Raw genomic sequence first — 13,831 nt, forward strand, 5'->3', positions numbered from 1 at the left:
CTATATCATTTCCCCCACTTGTCAAAAGAAAGAAAGAAAAAGACTCAGCTGTTAGTAGTATAGGATAAAAAACAGCTAGAGAAAGTACAGGTCTCTTTACTTTGAAGGGAGCAAGGAAACTGATTTTCTCTAGGTGTTTGGTCCCTTCTTTCATGCAAACAGTCATCTCCACACAATCCAGCTTTAATGACAAGAATTAACAGTTTGCTTTTAAGAGAGCTTTCCCACAAAGTACCCGGTGAACTGCAATCAGCTCCAAGAGGCCAAGCACTTTTAGGAACCCTTACATTTCTGGGATCGGGGCTGGGGCTCCCCATGCCTAAAAACCTTCTCCACCTCCTGCCATGGAGGGGAAGGAGGGTCGAAACAGCCTCCCACCAATGGTGGTGCCAGGAGGAGCCACCGGTCAGTGAACAGTGCGGCTGTTGAATTTGGCTTCTCCCCTGGCTCCTCCCAACATCCTGACATCACGTGCGCAATGTCGGGATGTCGTTTGTGCAACATTGCCCCCCTCCAATCTGCCTCATAAGCTGGCACTTCTGTCTATCATTTCCCTTCCCCCATATAAATCAGGAGCATGGCCCATTCCAAGAGCCACATTGCCTTCTGGGCAATTGTTTTTTGATTAGCGGAGGCACATGTCGGGAAATAGGCAAATGTGGATAGAACAACCAGTGTAAATCTTACCTCTATATAGTACCCTTGTATCTACACAGTCACAAGCCTCTTACTATTCTCTATCCAGGCAAGCAAGAAGCATTATGAGAATTCAAGGACACTTTCCAGCCAGGCAAAAATGCTAAAGGGGTGGTTCAAAGCAGGGGTGGTGAGGGCAATGGCCTGGGCAGGGTCCTAAGGGACAGACAGAGCAGCTTGGAGACACCCTCCAGGTTTGAGGTTCCTCACCTCTGCAATAAATGTTAAGAGACCCCCCTCTATAAAAACTTTGAGCATTTTTGAAAACAAAGATCCTGAATAACAAGTGAATGCTACATAGCATTTTCTATCTATGATGAGTGCGACCAAACAGGGTGAGTATCTAGCTGCAGTGAAATTAAGGAACCTTGTCTTTAAAATGTTTTAATTACCCTGGCACAACTAGCTGCATGAATGTACACCTTAAATGGGATGTCTCTTAACACCCCAATTTCTTTTATTTGCCACAATAAGCTACAGAATAAATTGATTTTTCTCTGTCTTGGATCTTCTGCACTTATCCAAGTGGGCCAGCTACATTAATCAATATTCAAGAAGACCAAAATGTGCAACTGAACTTGGCCATTAATCTTTCAGGCTTGTTTGCATGAAACCTTCCTGCTCAGGGAGGAAGGGTGCTCCTTTGCTGCACTTTCAGGTTTGGCTTCAGACCAGATTTCAAGAAGAAATAGAATCTACCAAATCAGCTACATCTTAGTCTTGCCCTCCATTACTATAACAGAAGAACAACTCTTGGCCATAAAAGAATTTGGCTTTCCATTGTGATTAATGAATGGATTCTATTTCTCAGTTTGATACTTGGGGAGAAATGGCAGAAATAACTCCATAATACCTCTGCTTTATGCAGGAATGCTGATAAATGGAAAATGTTTTTTTTTAAAGATTTTCCATAACTATGGTAGTTATCTCTCCCAATGGCCTGCTGATACATCATAATTGGTGTTCTTATTTTCCATACGAGTATGAGAAAACAGAAGCTGCTCAAGGTCGTAGAGGAAGCCTATGATTTGAATCTACTTGAACCAAAATAATCACTATATTATTACTCAGAAGGCAACAATTTTTCAAGAGATGTTATCCAAGTTCCTATGAAGGATATCAGAAACCAGTTTTTACACCCTAGAATTTCTGTTGCTACTCAAGTGATGCTACCACTATGATATTTTCTATATCTTCTTCTGCAGGAAATCTAGGTGAAATACTGTGAACATTCTTACCGCCTTGGTACACTGAACATCTTTCCCAAGCAGCCAGTTGAGTTCCAAGTTGCCTTCCCCTTGGTAGCAAGACTGTAAGCGCTCCTTAATTTGGGCATTGATAGCACGGATGGGAAAGATGCAAAGAGCTGAGTCATCAGGGGGCTGGTGATACTGCTTTTGTCCCTTGGAGAAAATGGCAAAAAGGACATCATCCTGGGCAGTAATATTGAGGGACCTGGCCAGCACCTCCCCAGGCTTGGAAAGGTAGGCTGCCTGTAGGAGGCGATATTCCACATCACCTTTGACACAACCAAATGGCAGAGAAACATAGGAGTGGAACTTGGGGTCATCCTTGCAGAGACGCACAATTCGAGATGTGTAGAAGAGATCGCTAGCTGAATTGATGGAGACACCCTCAGGAGTCTCTGGCTGGACAGTCAGAAAATAGACAAAGTTGCCACTGGAAAATCCATAGATATAAAAGATGTCAAAGTGTGAGACCAAGGCCAGTGTGTCTGAAGGGATTTTTATGAGTGACGAAACAAAGTCACTGTGAAGCTCATAATCCAACATAGCTGATGACTCTGGGTCACGTGGCAGCTTCCGGCTGGAAAGAGTGGGGAAGTAATCCTGCTTGCCATCTACTGCTGTACCAATGAAAAGCTTCCCATCCTCACCCTCAGAGCGAACTATAACTCCATACATAGTGCCAGTTTTGTTAACACTGGAAAGATAGTGTTCCTTCTTGTGAGATGGTTCCACCAGGATGAAGAGATCATCCAATCGCAGCAGCTTGCAGACTCCTTGGTAGAGGCTCCCACAGGCCAACAGCCTATTTTCTGTGTAATCAATTATCAGCAGCTTGTTCACATTGTTAGTCAGTGTTAGGATCTCAGTGCAGGGCTGCACTATGAGTGGTGGGTAGCAGGACTTGTTGTCCTCCTCTGGTCCTGTCTTGTGAGCAACCAAGATGGTCAAGTTTCCAGACAGCTTGTAAACCCGATTGATGGCTCCCACATAGACTGCTCCAGTGGCCTGATGGACAGTCAAATGGTTGAAAGTCCAATCACGGTTCTCAGAGTGGAAGGTATTATAGACGGGAGTGCTAGTGGCGTTCAATGAAAATAAAACCAGGCAAAGAAACATCAAGGCCACTGATGAGTCTTCGGAGTCCCATATCCGAGGCCAGATCTTTCTCTGTTCCATCCTGTGGTGGAGAGTGAGGAGGAAAGGGAGTGTGAACCTCAAAACTCCCTGTGTGTGTCTCTTGCCACAGCAATGTTCCTCACATGATTCTACAGAAAAAAGGGGAAAAAACAGAGGGGGGATATTAGACCTAAAATATCATGTAGATAGAATTTAAACACTCCTCTACCCACTCACTAAAACTCCTTGAGATCAAAAGAGGACATCTCTAAACCCATGAACAGCATTCCCATTTGGGTAAACACTGCAGGCTTTAGCACTCTGTTCCGCCTCTGTGCATTAATTGTTACGCAGTTTAACTGCTCATAATATGCTCTGAGTCATGAGTTCATTCAGCTGCAGGAGGGAATAATCAATCTCAGCCCAAAGACAAGTATTTTGCAGACAGTTCACCTACCCAGGCATCAGATCTAAGAACCTTGGCTGGGAGTGGGGCTTATGACAAGGTGTTGAATTGACAGGTGAATAAGAAGGGTTTCCTCTCTGTGAAATCCATGAGGGTTACAATGTAATTAAAGAGAAAGAAATATCAGGCAGTGATGGCTTACATGTCTGCAGCACCTCCTGTTTGTTTCTACATTCCTCACATGCACAGGCATTGTGGTGCCTTAGGCTGTGTCTGCACCTTCTGTAATTGGCAAGCCCACAGAGGGCTGGCTCCATGCCTGCTTGCATAATCTGCATCAAGTGGCCCCAGCCACTCACCAATATGCAGCCATGCTGGGAATTTTGACCCCTGGCTGAAGACAAAGAGTCCCAGGAGACCTGAATTCAACTTATTGCAGTGTGATCTTTCATTTATAACCTTAGCGACTGCCTGATGGTTCACTTCATAGATACCACTGGGGTCTGCTCTGAGGTGGAAAGTGATGTTCATGGGGAATATCTGCTTTGTAAGGTACAATGTGTTGTCGTGTCTCTCCTCTTGCATGGAGGGGCAGCAGGGAAAAGTGCAGACAGAGCCTTGGGCTATTAGAAAGCGATACCAGAGCATTTTCATGTCTGTTCATTGTGCAAGGCAAGAAGTGAGGAGAGAACTGTGTTGATCAAGGAGACTGGTGCAAAATTATTATTTGGCATATCGTTTTCTGCAGAAGACGAAGTGCAAAGTTTGCACATCTATTGAAAATGTCTAGTTAGTAAAAGCACGGATTGAACAAGCCATGCATCTGAGCACCATATTTCTTTAGACACTGTACAAGGTTCAGCTGAAGCAAAGTTACCTAGAAGAAATCCATGTAACCTTTACTCTCCCCATGGCTGCCGCTACATATTTTCTTTGGCCTTCTCCCACACAGGCACAATCATACAGACATTATGTAATGAAGCTGCTTCTTCCAAGACACAGCTTGGTACCATCTACACTTCCTGGAACCAGCTTTTCATGTTATCAGGCAGGCATCTTTCTTTGCCATCCTGCCTGGGCTGTTTCAATTGGAGATGCTTGGGACTGAATATGGGACCTTTCACATTCCGCTCCTTTCCCATAAATGGGCTACATGGAAAGAAGCAATGAAGTTGCCTCTCAACAAAACCAAAGCCTTTCCCCTCTTACCATGCTCATTCTTTTCTTGCCTCTCTCCCACTTTACTGCCCCACCTGTGCTTAAACTGAAAGCAGTTGCAGACTGTGTCCGGTTGCTATCTGACATTCCCTGACCATCCCATTCACTCCCTAGGCCAGGTGAAATGTCCATCATTCTAGAACAAGGATCAAGTATTTTGTCACTATGCATCACTAGGGCACCCTTTCAGGGCTTCATCCAATTATTCCATATGATTATATGCTGCATTTGTGATGTTCTATTATGTTCTATCACATTATTGTTATTTATTGTTTGTAAGCCGCTTTGGGATTCATTTGAATGAAAAGCAGCATAGAAATATAATCAATCAAATCCAGTCCAATTGTTGACCTAACACCACTGGTGTGTGTGTTTTAAGCTCCTTAATATACCCCCCTGTTCTTACTTGCTTTTTCTTTCTTTAATGCTTCAGAAGCGTAAGACTGAATAACACTGAACCAGGCAAGTCAGGGAGCTTAAATCAAATGTAAAGGCAGGAGTTGGGGATGAACCTCTGAGAGATACTGAAGGAGCCTCTGTAAAAAGAAAGGTTTTCCTGCCGCTAGTCTGATATGAGTGAAGTGCTTTGTTTGAAAGCCATTTGCTCCTCTTGTAAACAGTATCCTAGGGTTTCTGTCAGTGACAACCTGCATAGCATTGAACACTGCACTGAAGCCTTGTGGAATCTCCCAATTCTGCCACCTCCTCTCTTTTCAGCTAGCTGACACTCACCCTGACTAGGAGCAGCTCAACCCCTGCTCTTTGTTATCACAGCAGGGCAGCCTTTGATTGGTTCTGGCAGGCAGCAGCTGTACGCTCTTTTCAATACCGGCTTCTGTCCCTTTTTTGATCTGTACGCTGCCCATCAGCTGTGCATAGTACCTGTCTGAAAGAACATTCATTGCAAGGGGGTCGAGTTCAGCAGCTGCAATTCTCCTTTCCAACAAAAGCAGTCAATGGACTCAGACAAGGCAAAGTGCTGTTTACACAAAGTCTGCGATTGCTGTGGCTCTCATTCAAGTAGTTTTGGACATCCACTTACCACACTGAAGCCCTTGGATTTTGGTGTACACAGTGCTCAAAGCATCTACTTCAGGTAACCTAAAGGAGGAGCCATGCTATATGTTGTGATTGGAAGCATCGGTATTATGCCAGTGTTTGTGCAGCAGATATGTGATGGATGGAAGTAATACGTTCATCTTTTAGCACAAATATTGATACATTTTGGAAAGGGGGGCTAATCAGACTTTTGGAGCATGGGCATTTAAACATGCATATACACCAAGGACGAGGAACCTTTTTTTTCTATTGTGGATCCACAGGAAAATTCAACCTAGGGCTGGAGATGATGGTTGGTGAGCCCTCCCTTCTCTTTTTCTTTTGGCCATCTCCTGCTCTGAGTCAAGATTCTTCATTAATAGGGATGTGTTTTGGATTTGGACAAATCCCCAAAGGGTTCGTCCACACTTCTCTTTGTCCAGTGCCTAGAAAGCATGGGTCTGAGTGGTTTTCTAGTTTTCCTGCACTTTCTAGGCATGTGTCTGAACGGTTTTGCATTTGCCCTGCAGCTTTTTCCTGGAAAACATGCTCTACTGCTGAATTGGAACAAACAGCAATCTGTGGAAAGCCAATCATTATTTGTTGCGATTCAGTGGTGAAGAGTGGGGTTTCCTGCAAGAAAGTGGCAGAGCAAATGGAGGTGTGGGTGAGCCCAAAGCAGGGGATTTTTGGGGGGACATATTCAGCACTTGTCTGAGCTGAAGAATGATCTCTTCAAAATGCCCAAACTGAAGGGAGGATCTCCATACTAATCTGGGGGCATGTCTCTGCAAGCTTGCCATACAAAGAAAACATCAGAATAAGGAGTGCAGGGAGGTCTTTTGTGACCACAGGTCTAGCCCCTAATCAGAGGGACTGATTTCATCAGAGCTGCCCAATCACAGTGCTTTGAAGAAAAGATGATGAAGCCCAATCACAGTGCTTTGAAGAAAAGATCTTGAAGCAATTTACTCCATTGTTCTTGTATGCTTCGTGCATTTTGTGAGCTCTGCTAGTGGCGCTTGCTTTGAAAATGCTGCCTATGCAAGTCCTTCTGCCTCTGCAGCATGCCCACACATCTACTGCCATCAAATCAGTTTTAGGATGGTTTCAGCCTGGTAATAAGCTTTTTGCCAGTGTTTGCCAAGTAATGCTTAAATCCAGATGCTGCAAGTCATTGGCTTGTTTGAAACAGGCTGGTGGTGGGGACACACTGTGTCTGCCACCTTCATTGTAGAGCTTTCATCTTATGCTGAAGATGGGCCTCTTTACCAGGGTGCCTTTGTAATTAATTTTTAAAATTATCCTTTGGGAGGAAAAGCAGGACATAAACTTAATTAATAAATAAGTAATATCAGATTTTTATATTGTTGCAACCTGTCCCAGAAACATATGATGATGTGTGGGTAAGAAAATAATAATGGTAGTACAGTAATTGCAATACACTTGTCAATCAGCAATGATGTGCCTAGATGGTTGTATGAGTTAACGTATGGCAACATAACTAACCCTGTGTGGACTGAAATAAGCAAGCTGTTTGGCAAAGGGCTGTAGGACCTTTAAGAGATCCTTTCTGCTGCCCACCTGCCTTTCCTTCCCTTTCATTCAGACACAGGCAACTGTCAAGTAGAATTAGGAGTCATAAGGTTGGGATTTCCTTAGGAAATAGGAGGCTTGCCTTAGAAAAGCACTGGTTATGTGATGCAGGCTTACATCAGAGAGCCTTTTATCCACCCTTCCGGGGTATGAAGTTATTACAAGCCAGCTGTCTCTGTGTGTTTTCCTTCTCTGAAATAACCACCCCCTTCCTCAAGCTACACCATGAGGATGAAAAAAGAGAGAGACAAAATGCTTTATGCTTCATAATCCCCTTTTCACCTAAGAACTCCCTACTTACCTGAAACACTGTGGAATACAGCTGCACAATGCTATTTACAGGATGATTTCTGCTAAGTGAGAACCAGAACTCTTTTAACTTAATCCAGTGAAAACGTTTTAACCAAACTGCTCCAAAAAGCTTGTTATCCAAGTGCCAGTTCCAATACAATCTCATATACCTGAGGGCTCCTTTTTTAATGGGATAAAGTAAGTTCCAGCTACACTGAATTGTATGGACAGAGAGCATAAGAAATGAGAAGCTTTTATTCTATAATTATTGCCACCATAAACCCAGGAGTCCTCAATATATGTAATATTTTATCCAAACAAAGCAGTTCTTTTTTCTCCCCCATTGTCCCCCTATTTAGTAAATTACCCAGAATTATCTCTCCTCAGATTACCCAGAATTATCTCTCCCCAGATTCTAAATCCTATGTGCACTGTATTTGGCAGGTGAGGAAATACTTGCTAAGAATATATACATATACATACTAAAAGTTCTCTTAGTGTCATGTTACAGTATATAAATATATCTGTTTTTAACAAATTTAAATCCACACACAACAGGAAGGTATCACCATGTTTGGAGGTACCTCTAGGATTGCAGAAGTACATAAAATTGGGGGGGGGGAGAGAATCCTAAGGTACAATAACTCCAGAACAGCCTAATTACGACTGAGTGTGCTCAATGGCCCTGACATGCTTACTGATTGCTCTGGAGAAATTGAAAACCAAGTAGCAGACCCTCCAAGTGTCCCTATTTTCCAGGGATGTGCCTGATTTAGAAAAGCCATCCTGGTTTCTGATTTGATCCCGGAACCTCCCGCTTTCCCTTAGGATGTCCCTATTTCCATGGGGAAATGTTGGAGGGTATGGAGTTATCCAACCCCCAAGCTGTCTGAAGGCAACACTGTATAGGGAAGGTTTTTTTTAAAAAAAAATAAAATTATATTTTTATATATGTTAGAAGCTGCCCAGAGTGGCTTGGGTAACCCAGTAAGAGGTGTGGGGTATAAATCGTAAAATTGTCATTCTGGAATGGGACGTCCCTATTTTCATCGGAGAAATGTTGGAGGGTATGCAGTAGACAGTGGGAATGAACAGAATATAGAAGGCATGCCTGGCTAGACTGGAACCCTGGACAGGAGCACCCCATTCTGTCATATTTTGCTGCATGTCAAACTGTTGGATTCCATAAAATGTCCTCCTTAGGCCCAGAGTGAGGCAGTGATTTTGGGGTGCAATGAAAGAGAAGCATATGGTTAGCTTTTTAATTTATTATTGTATTTTTACTGCCAGGGAGGGGGAGAAGTAAGTGCTTGTGCTTTTCTGTTTCAGGAGCCAAAAATAACATTTAAACTTTGAAAGAGGAGCACAGTTTTTGCTGCTGTTACTCAGGCAGCCCTGGTTCTTCTTCTCTGAAGGTGGGAGAGCCAGTAAATAGGCACGTGGTGGTACAAAGGGAGAGGAAGGTTGGTGCCAATTGAAAAATACAACAGGCCATTCTCCTCTTGCAGAAAATCTCTAACTATTCACTAAAATGAAATATTATTCTTAGAAGCATAGTCTAACCCCCTGAAATGCAGGGATCACAGCTAAATCTCACCAAAGAGTTCTGCTCATCCAGCTTTCTATATCCAACAGGGGACAAACAGATATCTTTGGAACCACAAAATCAAGACATGAAAATGATGAACATACCTATCATTTGTGTCCATTATCTGGTACTTAGATGTATACTGGGGCTGTATATGGATGTTCCATTTAGCTGTCATCCTCAGTAGTCCTTACACAGGAACATAAGAAGAGCCTTGCTGGATCAGGCCAAAGGCCTATCTAGTCCAGCATCCAGTTTCCTACAATGGCCAAACAGATGCCTCTGGGAAGTCCATAAGCAGGACATGAGGACAATAGCTCTCTCGAGCAACTGATATTAAGAAGCCTCTAATATTGGAGAAAATAACTATTATTACTAATAGCTATTGATAGACTTATCCCTTCATTACTTCCAGTACATCTTGTGGAAGCAAATGCTGTAGTTTACCTGTGTGCTGTGTGAATTACTTGTTATCAGCTTCACTGAATGATCTTGTGTTCTAGTTTTATGAGAGAGCCAATCTGCCATGAGTTGTCTAATTTCTTTCTTTTTTCAAAAAAAGGATTTAAGTTAGTGACCATCACATCACTGTAGCTGTGAATCCCATAAATTAATTAGGCATACTGATATGACATTAAAACATGAAAAGACTCTGAAAAGACCCCACTTATGTTTTAAGTCCTCACATATTCAGGCAAAGGGCTCCCAAATTCTAATCTTATATAGAAAAAGGGGGGAGTGTATATTCATTGTCTCTACACTGATAACTCTCTTTTACATTCAGTTTTCTAGATTAAAAGCCATAAACGCTTTATCCTTCTTTCTAAGAAATACACTGTATATTTTCTAGCTGTAAGTTATGGTTTTTAATAATGTCAGATTTGAGCCTTTTGACCCTTCAGTTTAGATACTGTATTAAGCACAACAGAATGCCTGATACAGATGGGCCCCTTTAGAAGAGCACTAGTTACTTTATTTAGCCTCCTTAGAAAGATGGAGTGAGTCAACCCAACCAGAATCTGATTGCTCCCTGCAGAACCAACTAAGCCTCATTCAAATCTGTAGCTTTGAGCTGCCCCTCAGGCTAAAAACACAGCAGAGATGAACTGAAGGTACAATACAGGAAGCCACAATACAGGTTTTAGTGCTTCAAGATAAAAATTGCCTTCTGTAATAACCTGATTTTCATGACTTAGCAGTTCTGATGCAAAGTAGGTTAAGAAGCAGTATAAGGGAGAGACAGTCAACTTTGGGGAAGCAGCAAGTAAATTAGGTCATTTAAGGAAGTGGTAGTGAAGATGTGTGTTTCTTATTAGTCTGAGAACAAATAAAGTTGGAAGGATGGTATCACGAATTTGTCCAACTTTTCGAACGGCTGTCACAGAGGCCTAGTCCACATTGAGGTAAATGTTTGGGTTGTACTTGTTGTGTATTAAATAAGATACTCTGGCAGCAGAGTAAAGTATTGCTATTGGTCAATTTGAAGTGTACAATCACAATCCACAGCCTGATTGGGTCCCACCGGAAAGTTTGAATATTATTGGTTCCCGCTAAAATGTATCTTTTCCCCTCAGTCCCAATGTGTCTATAAATAGAGCTTTCCCTACCCCCTTTTCCCAGTCTTGTCTAATCCCTACAATAAAGAGCTGTTTTCACTAAGACGTGTTGCTGGACTTCTTGCTACCAGAACCCACGACACAACATACTGGCGACGAAGGTGGGATTGAATTAGGCCGTCTGAGGGTAGTCGACCCTAGCGACCTGATTCTGGCGACAAGACTCCCTGTGACTGACAGGACAGATCAGTTCACTAAGATGGCTGCGTCACGGTTCATGGAACCATTTCATCCCGGAGCAACTGAGGCCTGGGATGCTTACCTCGAGCGCTTTGAATTCAGCGTGGCTGCAAAAGGGGTCACTGACGAGGAAAGGAAAAAGGCGTTGTTCCTGAGTTGCTGCGGGGCAGAGACCTTTGAGTTGGCTCGGGCAATTCTGGCCCCCACAACACTGCGGGAGGCGTCGTTCGCGAGTATTACGGAACACCTCTCGAATCACCTTAATCCTACTGCGTCGAAGATGACATGGCGCATCGAATTCCATAAGAGGCAACAACGACCTGGAGAGACGGTAGCAGTTTTTCTCACCGAATTAAGAAAGCTGGCGAGACACTGCAAATTCGCCAACTTGGAGGAGGCCCTGCTGGATCGGTTTGTGTGCGGCCTTCGCAGCAGCAAGGGCCGCAGGCGGATTGCAGCAAAACAAGACATGGATCTCTCGACAGCGCTCCGTGAGGCCATTGCGACAGAAAGCGCTGAGAGAGAGGAGCAAAACCCGGGCCCGCGAGCCGAAAAGAGAGCTGGAGAGTCAACCCACACCGTGGACAGTCAGGATGGCAGCCCCAACCAAAGCCCTGTGCGGGGAATAGAGATGGTGCGTCAGGAGAGCACAACAAATAAAGGACGGCAGGGGGTCTGCCCTGGCTACGGCGGATCACATGAGAGAAGAAAGTGCCAGTTCCGAGAAGCTACGTGTCATGCTTGTGGAAAAACGGGGCACATAGCCAGGGTCTGCAAGTCGAGTGGCACGTTGGGGTCCGCGAAATCAAGAGGTCAGAGGACATCCACAGCGACGCACCAACTCGACGATTGCAACTACCTCACGCAAATCGAGGGCAGAACTGTGCCATTTCCAGCCCAAGGGAAACCAGCTGTGCGGGTCCTAATCGAAGGGAAGCCGTGTAACATGGAGGTGGACTCCGGATCCGGATTCTCCATCGTCTCGGAGGACATGGCCAGATCGTTATTTCCTTGAGGTAAGCTTCCGAGATTGGAGCCCTTCCCGGCTACTCTGCAATCCTATTCCGCCGGCCGCATAGACATTTTGGGGATGTGCGCAGTGAACGTACAGTTCCGCGAGAGGGAGGCCGTATTAAAGCTTGTGATAGCAAAAGGGAAGCGCACTAGCCTGCTGGGCACGGACTGGTTCCCGGCCTTAGGGTTGGGAATCTCAGGGCTCAACATGGTCCAGATAGCTTCCGAGACATTTAACACTCTGTACACGGAATTTGGGGAGCTATTTAATGGAGAGTTAGGATGTTATAAAGGGCCTCCAATTGACTTAGAACTGGACCCGGGGGTTGCACCAATCCGCCTCAAACCCAGGCGGGTTCCATTTGCGCTACAGCCTAAAATAGAGACTGAATTGGAGAAGCTAATACAGCAAGGGGTGCTTTCACCAGTGGACTCTGCTAAATGGGAAACACCCATTGTCACACCCCTGAAGGCTAATGGGGAAATACGAATTTGTGCGGATTACAAATGTACGATTAATAAGGCCATCAGGGACAACTCGTATCCAATTCCAGTAGTGTCCCAACTATTAGCGAAGCTGGCTGGGGGCAAGGTGTTTGCAAAGATTGACTTGGCACAGGCATACCAGCAGCTTCCAGTGACTCCAGCGTCCGCAGAAATCCAGACAATTGTGTCGCACAAGGGCGCCTTTAAGGTGAATAGGCTGCAGTTTGGAGTCTGCGTGGCACCTGGCATATTTCAAAGTCTTATGGAGCGCCTGTTACGAGGCCTGCCAGGTGTCCTGCCATATTTTGATGATGTGTTAATCGCGGGCAAGGATGCTCAAGAACTACTGGGACGCATCCAGACAGTCCTATGCAAATTCCGGGATGCGGGGTTGAAACTAAAAAAAGAGAAATGTAGTTTTGGGGTAGCAGCTGTGAACTTCTTAGGGTACAGAATTGATGCTGCTGGCATCCACCCCATGGAAGACAAGGTTAAGGCTATCGCCGCAGCACCGACACCTAGTAACAAGGCGGAGCTGCAGTCCTTCTTGGGCCTCGTCAATTTCTATCACGCCTTTGTGCCACACAAGGCATCGATAGCCGAACCACTGCATCGGCTACTCCAAAAGAAGTGTGCATGGCGTTGGGGGCAACCGCAACAGAGAGCTTTTGAAACGCTGCGGGGCGTGCTGTCAAAGGAAAGTACACTTGCCCACTATGATGCTGCTAAACCATTGGTGCTGGCGTTTGATGCCTCACAATATGGCGTGGGGGCTGTCTTGAGTCACAGGGAGGCGGATGGGTCGGAGCGTCCAATCTCATTCTATTCCAGAACCTTGAGCCCCACAGAGCGGAACTATGCCCAGATTGATAAGGAGGCACTGGCTATAGTCACAGGAATCAAGAAGTTCCATGACTACGTGTACGGCCGCCCTTTCACAATTCAAACGGACCACAAGCCTTTGCTGGGTTTGTTCAGCCTGCATAAACAAACGCCTCAAATCTTGTCCCCACGCATGCTCCGATGGTCCATCTTTTTGAATGGATTTCAATACGAACTGTGTCATGTGAAGGGTAAGCTGTTGTGCCATGCGGACGCGCTGAGTCGTCTACCACTACCTGGAGCAGCCGACGACGACCCAGCTCCGGCCGAGCACGTCATGATGATGGAGACACTTCCCGGACCACCCGTGACTGCCGTCGACATCGCCGCGAGAACTAAAAGGGACCCCATCCTCGCCCGTGTTCTTGTGTGGGTGGGGAGGGGATGGCCAAGTGGGACTCAGGAAGAGAAATTTAGACCTTTCATGGCAAGACAAAATGAGCTGTCCCTCCAT

The 13,831-nt window shown here is 45.0% G+C and overlaps 1 protein-coding gene across 3 annotated transcripts in view; it reads right to left on the minus strand.

The window, feature by feature from the left end:
• Positions 1–13,831, minus strand: part of PLXNA2 (plexin A2) — a 440,886-nt gene that overhangs the window by 384,341 nt on the left and 42,714 nt on the right. For all 3 annotated transcript variants that reach the window (XM_033152909.1, XM_033152910.1, XM_033152911.1), the window contains exon 2: positions 1,935–3,211. In XM_033152909.1, coding sequence (XP_033008800.1) covers positions 1,935–3,122 — 1,188 coding nt within the window. In that variant the 5' untranslated portion in view covers positions 3,123–3,211. The remainder of the gene's footprint in view (positions 1–1,934; positions 3,212–13,831) is intronic.

The sequence above is a fragment of the Lacerta agilis genome, chromosome 6 (genome assembly GCF_009819535.1).
Source record: "Lacerta agilis isolate rLacAgi1 chromosome 6, rLacAgi1.pri, whole genome shotgun sequence".
NCBI lineage: Eukaryota > Metazoa > Chordata > Lepidosauria > Squamata > Lacertidae > Lacerta > Lacerta agilis.